The sequence below is a fragment of the Mastigoproctus giganteus genome, chromosome 2 (genome assembly GCF_048544385.1).
Source record: "Mastigoproctus giganteus isolate SK-2022 chromosome 2, ASM4854438v1, whole genome shotgun sequence".
NCBI classification, from domain to species: domain Eukaryota; kingdom Metazoa; phylum Arthropoda; class Arachnida; order Uropygi; family Thelyphonidae; genus Mastigoproctus; species Mastigoproctus giganteus.
Window position 1 is genome coordinate 175087718 of NC_143576.1, and position 12004 is coordinate 175099721.

The window sequence follows — 12004 nt, forward strand, 5'->3', positions numbered from 1 at the left end:
CCAATGATGTAATAAAATATGGCATAATAATTTGTTTGCAGAGTACATTTTTAATACAATTAATTCGTAACTTTAATAACTTTTTTGGCTTGATCAATATCTCATTGTCTGCCTGTGTAATTCAAAAATACGTCACTTATAAAATAGTAAATTTATTCAATTCTGGTGGTAAGCAAATACTTTTCTATCAAGGCTCTACACTCAAGGGAGTGCTGCCAATTTGTTAACAACGGTCTCGCTCGAGATGAATTTCAGCCGAGGGTTATCCCCACGGTTAAACTCTCTATTATATTTTATGAAAATAATTTTTTTTTTTAAGAAGACGATCGGATAATTGTCAAAAATTTAACAAGGGGCGCGCGAGAGGCCCCATCGAGCTCGCCCTCCGGTTCACGATTGTACTTATGGCATGTTGCCAACCGAATGTTGGATTGCTGTTAAAATCTCCCTCTTTGTCTCTCTCTGTCTAAAATCTCTTTCTCCGTTTGTCTTTTTCTCAATAGTTTAGCTTATATCTGCACATCGGATAACAAAAAAGTTAAATCTAAACTCAGTGCACGGACATCACTCATCGCTATTTGTGGTCACGTTTTACACGTATAGAAATATATCTTATTGTTATTCATGCTGCAATATAGGTAATAAGTCTTCATTATTTCTGTACGCACCATTGCATGATTCATGTACCCTTAATACACATATCGAAACCCAGGGTTTCGATATGTGTATTAAGAAATTAAGTCGGCATGTTTACAGCTCAGTTTCTTAAAACCTCTTCTAAGATAATCGTGTTTGGAAACGCCCATCCGTCTCTTATTTAACTTTTAGAATGGAAAGGCCAACGATGTACATCGGTTTGCTAATTTTAATAAACTTAACGGTTGGTTATTTTCGGACAGGTAATCGTGCGAAACTTGGAAGTCTATTTGCATCATTAATAATAATACTTTGGATTCGGTTAGATTGTTCTGAGTTAGTTCCAAAACAACTGATCCCATGAGGCGTCAGTATATCTTTCCCAGGGAAGGAAAAACCATACGCCATCGCCTAAGAAAACGTCGAACTCAGCTCGCTTGAAAGGGTCTCAATAAATTCTTAGAGTTATCTACAGGTTTCAAACTGGAATCCACTATTCTTCCAAAGAGCATATTTGTGGAAGCAAAATGTTCTGTTATATATAATCTTCTATAATGCATATACAGAGGGTGGTCAAAATAAATAGATAACTTTGTTTTCGCCTATAAAAAGGAGACATCTAACATCCATTGTCATTTCAAGGTTGTCATAGGTAATTCGATGATTTCACTTGCAAATGACATCACGCAACAACGTGGGTAAATAAGTAACATCCTAGGAGAATGTTCTCAGAGAACGATAATAATAAAATCTACATTCTACGAGATTATAATATTCTCCAAAAGATTACTCTCTACTACTGTCCATCATTAATCACTTTGAATGCCTTTCCAGCGTCTTCTGCGAGAGTATAGTGGGTTCATCACTTGTCACCTGTTGGAGAGGCTTTGTTCATCCCATCGGAGATAAGGGTTACTCTTAAAAGCCTCTTCAGTCGATCTCAGCAGGAGGAAGTAAAGTTTACCCTGTGAGTTATTCCAGCTTTGTAGACCTATTTCAAGTACACTTCAAACAATATCAAGTACAGAACCATAAAAAATGTGGCCTTTGGGTCATAGGGCACCAGTTCCTATGATATTGAAATACTTGTAGGTGGTTGGCATTTTGCGAATTGTAATCCGGCAACCAGTTCCAAGGACTCCCATGGATTTAAAAATTAGCTCTCGTTTTAATTAGTTTAATTAAAATTAGCTTTTCTAAATTAGCTTTCCGAGACCCCGCACTGACATCAGAGGTAATAAGAGGAATTTTTTTCCTTTTATGATGTAATTATCATAATTATTTTATTATTGGTCTAACGTTTTTCCTTTGTTATGAACTTATAAATAATGATAAAGCGTATTTCTGCGAAATTTATTTTGATTTCATGAGCGTTATTTTAATTTTGTCCGCTAGCGTACAACCGCTTGACCTGTGCGGTCTGTTTTTCTGGGATCAATGAAAAAGAGTGAGTTATGCAACTGTCAGACAAATCAATTGTAAACTACAGCTGAATTAAAATTTAAAAATTCAATTATAAGCGTCTTTGGAACTATTCTCACTTGCCATTATAGTTTAAAACATATTAAATATTAAGTTTAAACAACTAGAGTTAGTATCTAACCGATTTCAAAGGCATTGGCTTCAGAAAAATATTCATTAAAACGGTTATGTGAACTCTGAACTGTGACCTCCAAAATGCTTTAGAAAATATCTTCTGACGTCGTGTCCTTCGCTTCCTTTAGAACTGAATGTTCTCTACTTGTTAATCTAATCAGAAGCGAAGAAAAGTGCATCATGTGATAAAATGCGAGCAAAAAAGAAAGAAAAAAAAACTTCGCAGTAAGCGATAAAATCATCCTTCAATATGCATCTGTACAAAAGAGGGAGGTGAGACCGGAAGACACGTGGTCTGCATTTGTCCATTAACCTAAAGCTAAACAGTGTGCTGACCTCACTTTACGTATAATAGTGGCACATACAGCAGAGCGATGGCAACATTAGGCGCAAGGATACCTTCCGATCCCGAAATGAACAACATTGTGGAACAAAACAATATTCATCATCTACATCGACATGATGGACTTCGCGAACATCATGGTGTGGGTGAAAACTTTTTGTTTACCTCAGAGTCTGTCGGCGAAGGGCATTCAGGTAAATTCTTGATTTCTCTGTATATCTATATATTAATGATAATCATTAAAAATCCATCTGTCCTTAATGCCTTTTATTTTTAAATACAGTTCCCGTTAAGCTTTAAAACCCATTATCTATTGTTCACCCAAAAAAAAGCAGGAATTCTCAAACTGTATTACCTCAATCCACTGACAGAGGTACACTAATATATCAATATCAAAAACGAAAAGGATAATAAATAATTAAGGAAAACTTTCCAATTCAAGAAAGAAAACGTAATTTTGGGGGGTAAAAAGAATTACGTTTCTGAAATGGAATTTTCAAATACAAAAACTAAATTGCAACTTGAATGAGACCTGCGCATAAAATTCACTAAGATTACTTTGAGTGTATCAAGGCAGTTTTAATAAAATGACTTATTCTTCGTATTGAAGTTTTAGTTTTACTGTAAGTATACTTATTATATTATTTACTCAATAACCATATAATTCGTGTGATAATTGCTGTTAATGCCCTTAACGTGTTCTGTTAAGGGCATTAACAGAACATTGGTAGATCGATTATGAAAGTTTCACACGATATATTCATGTTATGTGCCAACTTAAAGCACCACTAAAGGTTCTGATTCCTTCGGTATCGCTTATATGACTATGGTCACATATCTCTCATATACATATACTACAGAATCACGAAGCCAATATATTCAGTGGATATGTATACTTATAAAATTAATTCTTATTATGATTAAATTAGAAAAATTCTTTATTATAAATTTTTTGACATATTGATATATCATAAATTTTTACGATGTTCAATTTAATCGCGTTATTTACACCTCATTAGATCGATTGATTTGTTGATTTAATGATGTTTGTCGCAAGTTTTAATATTTCGTTGCTATGATGCTAGCTATTACTATTGCCTTTTCTTACACTTAAGTAACCAGTTGGGGGAGGCTGATAATCTTTGATTCAATATGGTTTATGATTTCGGTATATCTTGTACACTTGGTAGACGATCTTCCTAGATCGACTCTTCTCAGTCTTCCTTATTGATGCAAATAAAAACGTTGTTCTTTCTCGTGGTTTGTGGTTGCGATGAACTTTCTGTAATCGTATGAATCTAGAAGAATAATTAACTGGTATTCATTCATTTATTATTATGTCTGTATCTGTATGTGTTCCTGAACTCGTATCAATCACTAACTACAGAGTTGATTCAAAGAGCCTTTTAAGAATTTTTTCAGTCTACTACAAAATAGGAATTCATACCAGTCCAAAGATTAAAATGTAGGAAACCCGCTATATGTCTCACAGGGCAGCTTACTTATTAAATAATCTGTATTCCATATAAACTGCACATATCATTATAACGCAGGAAATACCGTCATTCATAAATTCCTCATTTAGTAATCTTGTTGTTTTTATAGTAGAATTTTAGGAACATCGACAACTAAATCCATATTCTCCGTGTATACTGTCTGTAAATTGCATTTGTTCTGAGGTCGATTTTCTGTTGGCTGTACAAAAAACCAGAGTTTCTGGAAGAGGAAAAAAACCATGCTATCTCGCCTAACACCGACTAACTCAGCCACGTTGTGAAAAAGACCCATAAAATTCCTCATGTCATCGACGGGACTTGAAATCAGGTCTTTTCCACTGGTGTGGGGAAGACGGCGAATTTACCAACTGGGCTACCCACGAGGACCTCATTTCGTAATCACCAAGTTGCTTGCAGGAAGTGGATAGTGTTCAGGAATGGAGGCTCTAGCAGAAGGAAACCTTTCCACTCACAGGCAGGATCGCTATTTATTCTTAAAAAATACAAAGAAACCTCAAATGAACTTACAATTTAAGGAGAAAGTTTGGAACATTTAAGCTACACTGCTCGACAAAATTAACAGAACACGTAGAAAACGTGTTCTGTTAATGGTGTAACTCGTGCAGCTTGCAATGAAGCGGAACAGTATTTGATATGCTGGTGTACCATAGCATAGCGACGAAATGAGCAGTCAGCGAGAAACTTCGCTGACTGCTCACAATTCAGCTAAAAGGGACATTTATAGAGATTCTGTAAAAATGACCAAAAAGGTCACATTACAGAAGTCGATACAAGATTTTCGAAAATATGGTCACATGACACCAGTACGGCGTATGATCCCCTCTAACGGTTAAACAGGCCTGACACCGGTGAAACATGCTCGATATAAGGGTGTCTATAAGATTCTGTGGTAACACATCCCATTTTTCCACTAGCTCAGACCTTAGCTCACCAAGTGACCGAGAAGTTGGCTATCAGAGTGCAATGTGACACCCAATGGCGTCCCACACATGTTCCATCGGATTTAAGCCTAGTAATCGTGCTGGCCACGACAGTCGTTGGATATATTCAGTTTCAAGATATTCCTCCACCACTTAAGCTCTATGGGCAGTGGCGTTGCCGTGCATGAAAAGAAAATCTGGGCCAACCGCACCCCTGAAAAGTGTCACATAGGATCGAGGATCTGTTTTCTGTACCTCTGCGCAGTTACCGTATCACTATCAAAAACATGAAGAGAGTTGCGACCGTTGATCATTGTTCGCCCACACACGACAACACCATACCCACCGTAAGTGTCCCTTTCTCTGCTGTTGAAGGGATATTACCGCATTCCTCTTTGTTTCCAGATTCTGTTTGTAGGCTAAAACGGGACAAATCACAGAACTGTACCCCATTTGTCAGGGCTCCAAATCACGTGTTGATGACACCAGTTTCGACGAATTCTGCTGTGATTTGAGGTTTGTATATATAAGATGTATATAGCGGATTTGCCAGTTTCTGGCTAGGGGCCGCTTGTTAATAAAAATGTAAAACATGTGGTTTTGGGCTAATGGGATTCAAAAAATTCAAATTCAAATTATTATATTAGCCGTAATTTCTTACATATACCCATTTATATATTATGTCTGTAAATCGCATATGTTCTCTGATCGATTTGCCTGTTTTGATGGACGAAAACCACTAGTTTCTGGGGGGAAAAAATCTTGCTATCTACGCCCGAGACGGACCAACTCAGTCACAGAGTGAAAAAAGCCCATTACAGTTCCTCGCGTCATCGACGGGCTTCGAACCCGGGCAGATGGGGTTAATGGAATACAAACCACTGACTTCCTTGCGTAGAATCCTCTTGAATTGAGACTTCTTAACCGTCCAGTTGGAAATACTTTCACCTGTGGCCGCAACAACCTCAAGCGACAGTTGATGACAGGACATCGTAGGGTTCCTTGCTGTTAAAGCCAGATAGGGACCAGTTCTAGTTGACGTAGCCCTCGGGCGACCTTGGCCAGCTCTTCTTGTAATGATTTAATGTGCTATGCAGTGTCGAGCCGACACTGCGTAACACATTAAACCAAAGTGCCACCTCCGCCTACTACCCAGCTTCAAGTCGCCCAACGGCCCACATCTCAAAGAATCATCTAAACAACGATGACTTGCTATCCTGATTACTGGAGATGTGGCTATTCCAATGAGAAAGCCAAAAAACGGGAATGAAGTGATATGGTCGCAACCCGTGTTTTTATAGGCATGAATAATTTGTATAATGTGTGGCTCTGCAAGATGGCAGATTAATTTCTATTGGATACTCGGAATTTGCATGCCAGGATGCCTATAATATCAAATATTCCCATTCGGCAGACCCTGTTCACAATTCATGAAAAATATTTTGGTCTGTTAATTTTGTCGAGCAGTGTATTATCGGTATGCTTTCAGTTTCCTAGTTTACAAAGCCAGTTAGTCATTTACGAAAACTGATCAGTTTATTTCGTATTTAAAATTAATTAATAAAATTCTGGTTAATATCATAAACTAGATTTTCATGACACTTTCGAATAATATATGATGTATCTGAGTAGATGAAAGGCCAATATTGTGAACAAATATATTAGTGGTGGCAAACAATTCATATATTCAAGAACGATTTTGATAATTGTATAATAGATTGGTCGTGGTCTGATATTACATAATTATAAAGTTGTGTATAGCGAGCAAGTCATGCTCCCAGTACAACCATCAACCCAACAAATATTACAAAACATTCACATCCATAGCAATGTCGAAATACATTCCGAAAACAACATTACAAAATCACCGCATTGCACAATGTTTACAATTCTAGAATAATACTATAACTGACATCAAAGAGTCCAAGGTCGGTTAGCAAAAAACCAGCGAAAACAACTTAGCAAAATATCTTCAAGTCGAAAGAAATTATGCAGCAAAAATACACTTTACGAGGGAGTCTTCACAAAAGTTTTTATCCTAGAGATTATGCAGAGAAGGAAAGGTTTAGTACGAAGAGATACACTAGATTAAAGCTTCAAAATATTAGTACCAATGGATGTATATCGGATGAAACCGGTTATATCCTATTCTACAGGGTGTCCCCAAGTCCCAGGACGCTCGATGCAATGCAATTCCAATACATTATATTTTTTTAGTTTATTGTAAGGTAATCAAAAACATCGGATGCAGACCATGATTTTCACAGCCCACCTCCATGTGCAGTGCACCATGCAGCGTAATATGTAATGGTTAATAACATAATTAGTATCTGATAACGTTCGATTATTAATACCTCACAATTCCTGAGTGCACATCTTGAGTTCTGCAATTAGAGCTATATGGCGTTTGGCAAGTTTTTCATTTAGCGTCCTGGAACTTGAGACAAAAAAAAACAAAAAAAAAACATTTATTCCAATTGAGATGCACTGAGTATCGTCACACTTACAAGGCATTCGTAGAAGTCAGAAGTGAGTCGCTGATGTGGCACATTGGAAATCCCGTTGAGTCTTAAAAGTGCTCAAGTGAACTTTTAAGAAAAGACCGAATTGAAATTTTCACAAGAATTAGACACACGTGATTGTACAGGCATTATGGATGGCTACAGGAATAATTCACTAGATTTTACATTTCAGTTGAGTGACTCCTTTTAAATTTAAACGTTTGCAGTGTAATAGTATCCATATTTCAATGTTCAGTTCAAGGCAAAGAATAGAGTTTTTATTTATTCGAAATGCTTATCCTACTAGAACACAATGAATTTCATAAAAATGCTGAAACAATTCTGGGTGGAAAGTGAAGGCTGTGTCAGTTCAGTTGGAAACATTTTCACCTGTTGCCGCAACAACCTCGAGGTCAGTTGATGACAAGACATCGTAGGGGTCTGTCTTGTTGTTAAAGCTAAATAGCAGTCTGTTCTAGATTACCGTGACTCGGCAGTGTCCATAGTGTGTGTTTAGGGTCAAACGGCACCAAGGGTTACCCCCGTGTCCATAGTGCCGAGAGACACTGCGTGACACATTAAACCAATATGCCACCTCCGGCTGCGGCTGCCCAGCTTCAAGTCGTCCAACGTCCGCCATCTCAAAGAATGATCTAAACCAGTGCTTCCCAAAGTGTGGTCCTCGAACTGTTTGTTACCGGTCCGCAACGAATTGGAAATTCGTCGCAGACGTTACCGGTGGACCACGATTCGTCCGGTCCGTGACGGACTGGAAATAAAAGAAACTGGTCCTTCACTAGAGATAGTTAGCATTAGCATTAACATTAGCATTAGTAGAGGCATATGATGCGAGAAAGCAAGCTTATGCAGCATCAGCCAAAAAAAAAAAAAAACCCACTCCCATTTCACCCCTTTGTTCGTTCGAAATACCTGTCCAGCTGAGCCTTAAATTAATTTAGGCTATCAACTTCAACAACAAGGGATGGAAGTCTGTTCCACCAACCAACTGCCCACTGCCTAAAGGCAAATTTCAACACATCTGTCCTACATCTGTCTTTCCTCAATTTGAATTTATGCCCTCTCAGGTGATTATTCTGAGCAAGACGAAGAATCACATCGGCATTGAGCAAGCTCAACCCATTCAAGGCTTTATACACCTCTATCAGATCACCTCGCCGGTGCCTAGTCTCCAGACACTGTAATTTGCAAAACTTAAGCCTTTCTTCGTAAGAGCAACCCTTTGTTCCATTCACTAATCTTGTTGCCCTTCTCTGTACTCGTTCCAGCAGCTCTACATCCTTCTTGAAATGAGGCCTCCAGACCTGTATACAGTACTCAAGGTGTGGCTTGACCATTGCCTTATACAAGGGAATAATCACCTCCTTATCCCTGCTAGAAAAATTCCTGTATATCATTGACAAGACACCATGAGTTTGAGAAGCAATGATCTAAACAACGACGATTTGCCATCCTGAGTACTGACGATCTGGTTATCCCACTGAGCAAGCCAAAAAACGGGAATGAAGTTAAGCCGCAACCCGTGTTTTCATAGGCATGAATAATTCGCATAATTATTCATGCTCTGTAAGGTGATAGATTGATTTCTATTGGATACTTGGAATTTGAATGCCAGCATGCCTGTTGTATCAAATATTCGCCTTCGAAGGCACTGCTCACAATAAAATATTCATGAAAAACATTTTGTTCTGTTAATTTTATCGAGCAGTGCTTTTTCCACTAGTAATTTGTTTATTCTTTCATAAAAATGAAAAGTGCATCCCAGAACTGTTTTAAACTTTTTGGAAACCAGTGTGAACTTTAGATTTTCAGTTTGCAACGGAAATTATTGTTTCTCATTTTGAAAAAGTAATTCAAGTTGTCGCTAGTAATGTTTAGCCGTCCAATGATGCCCAGCTGCTCGCTCTCTCTCTCTCTCTCTCTCTCTCTCTCTCTCTCTAAAGACAATACTGCTTTAGCCATCTAATGAGAGAGCACAGTGCTACTCAGATTGCTTGGTAACAGTGCCAAAATTTATCCGAAATATCTCCAGAAATATTTCGAATGGCTTTGCTACTTCAGAATGAAGGATTTGGATCTGTTGGAACAGGTGCAGAGAAGAGCAACAAAATTAATTAGGATACTCTTATCAAGAAAAACTAGAGTTCTGTAAATTTCAGCGTCTGGAAATTAGGCACCTGAGAGGACACCTAATTGACGTGTTTGAGGCTTTAATATATTGAGTAAACTAAATAGTACAGACATAATAGAGGAAACTGTGCAACCCTTACTGAGCCTGAATAACTCGGCCGCGCCATGCTGTTGTAAAGTTTTTGGCGCATCACGATATACCTATTGAGCTGTATATATTATGTCTGTAAAGTGCGCGTGTTCTGTGGTAAGTCGGTTTGGTGTACGAAAAGCTGAATTTCCAGGAACCATGCCTTTTCCATACTAAAATTTCATTTCAGTGTGGAAAACGCACAGTGAAATGAAATTTTCCGCAATGAAATGAAGCTTTTCCACACTGAAATGAAATTTTCCACACTAAATGAAATTTCGCAATAACATTATTGTTTATTACTGGCTATTATCTGCGTATTATTTGAAAAATAAAGGTCTATGTATTTTCTAAAAATTACTTTTTATTTGTTCCAGACAAACTGTGTGATCAAATTAGTGATGCCATTTTAGATGCCCATCTTAAACAAGATCCAGATGCCAAGGTAGCCTGTGGTAAGCATAATCTCATATTCTACTAATAATCTTTAGGATTTTTATCATTATCTTCCTCAATTTAAATTTTTTTTCATAAATTGAAATTTAACATTTTTCAAGATTCGTCTCACTTCATATGAGAACTGGAAAATTCATTAACTTTATCAAGTAAATGATTTAAATTAAAAAAAAATACAAAAAAAAACGATTCTTTCAAAACTAATCATCCCATATTTCAGTTTTAGTTTATAAATCTATTATATCAAAAGGATGTTATCATCAAATAACTTCCCACTTCATCAAAATAATTTTATAGCGTTGCCAAAAAGCTGCGTCATCGGCATATGGAAAGTTTCTCAAAGTAAAGCAAAATTCATGAGCACTTTTTAGTCTTTGCATGTGATCAGCTGATTCAGCATCTACTATCACTTCTGGCAGTGACTGCTAAGCAAAATAAACGGCAAAAAAAAAAAAAAAAAAAAAAAATCCATGAAGCTCTCTTAGATCAAAATTTAAATAAGCAAAACTTTTTTCTTGCACTCACCGCCATTCAAAAATATAATATTAATAAGACTAATAATAATATTTTTATAATAGTTATTATTATAAAACTAATAATAATTATTATTTTATTATAATACTAATAACACAGAAATATGGGTGAAGAAAACACTCCAAGGCAGACATTACTATGACATCCATCAAGATTATATAGATAATGGAAAGCTGTTCTCTGAGATCGAAGGATTAATTATTTCCAGCCAAGATCAAGTAATCAACGTAATGAACACCATGAACTACACGAAATACATGGCTAAGGACCTCGGAGTAACAGATGACACATGTCGACGATGTCACCTGGCCCCAGAAACAATCCAGCACATTACTGAAGGATGCAGAGTGATCACCCAGATGGAGTACACTCACAGACGACCGGGTGGAGAGGATAGCACATCATAAACTAGCGCAAAAATATGAGTTTGATCAAAGAAAATATACAGCGTTACTAGTATGAATCCCAAGGCCGTACTAGAGACTCCTACTCACAAACTATACTAGGACCGTGCATTAATCGCGGAAAAGATGACCCCGTACAACAGACTGGACATAATCCTCATTGACAAGAAGGAAAAGGCGTCTTGCCTGATCGATATAGCGGTGCCCAACATCAGCAACCTTCTAAAAAAAAAAAAAACTACGAGGAAAAGATCAGCAGATACACAGACCTAGAACAGAAAGTAAAAGATATGTGTCATATGGAATAATCAATAGCTATCATGATCACTGTGTCAACCAGTGACATGGTGACAAAGAGCCTCCATAAGAACCTAGCAGCAATAGGTCTCCCAGAGAACACTTACATGGAACTCCAGAGAGCCACAATCCTGAAAACCTGCAGGATAATAAGAGAGTTTCCAACCAACAGTAATAATAATAATAATAGTAACCGGACACAACCAACCACCCCATGCATTTAGTACCAGTACACGTCACGGAACGGGAAAAAAATCCCACAAAGGAGAAAAAGTGTTATAATAATAATGTAGTAAAAGAGGAACTGTGTTATTCGAAATGGATAACTATTCTAGGACGATCTGAACACAAAATTATTGTTTTACATTTTGGTAGTCAAGCACGGTTCCAATTTTGGGACCATGTTATTGTTTTGTTTTGTTTTTTTCTCACACAAATCATCAAAATTTCAATTAATTAAAGTTCATTTCTTTTACTTATTTAAAATATTTATGAAGTTGTTTTTTTTTTTTAAGTCATATT

General features: G+C 37.0%; 1 protein-coding gene across 1 annotated transcript in view; it reads left to right on the top strand.

Moving 5' to 3' along the window:
* Nucleotides 1-2594: 2594 nt before the first annotated feature.
* The window catches only part of LOC150089765 (S-adenosylmethionine synthase-like), a 43456-nt gene continuing 34046 nt past the window's right edge, over nucleotides 2595-12004 (top strand). Inside the window, exons 1-2 of the mRNA XM_090368793.1 lie at nucleotides 2595-2769; nucleotides 10169-10246. Coding sequence (XP_090224919.1) covers nucleotides 2607-2769; nucleotides 10169-10246 — 241 coding nt within the window. The 5' untranslated portion in view covers nucleotides 2595-2606. The remainder of the gene's footprint in view (nucleotides 2770-10168; nucleotides 10247-12004) is intronic.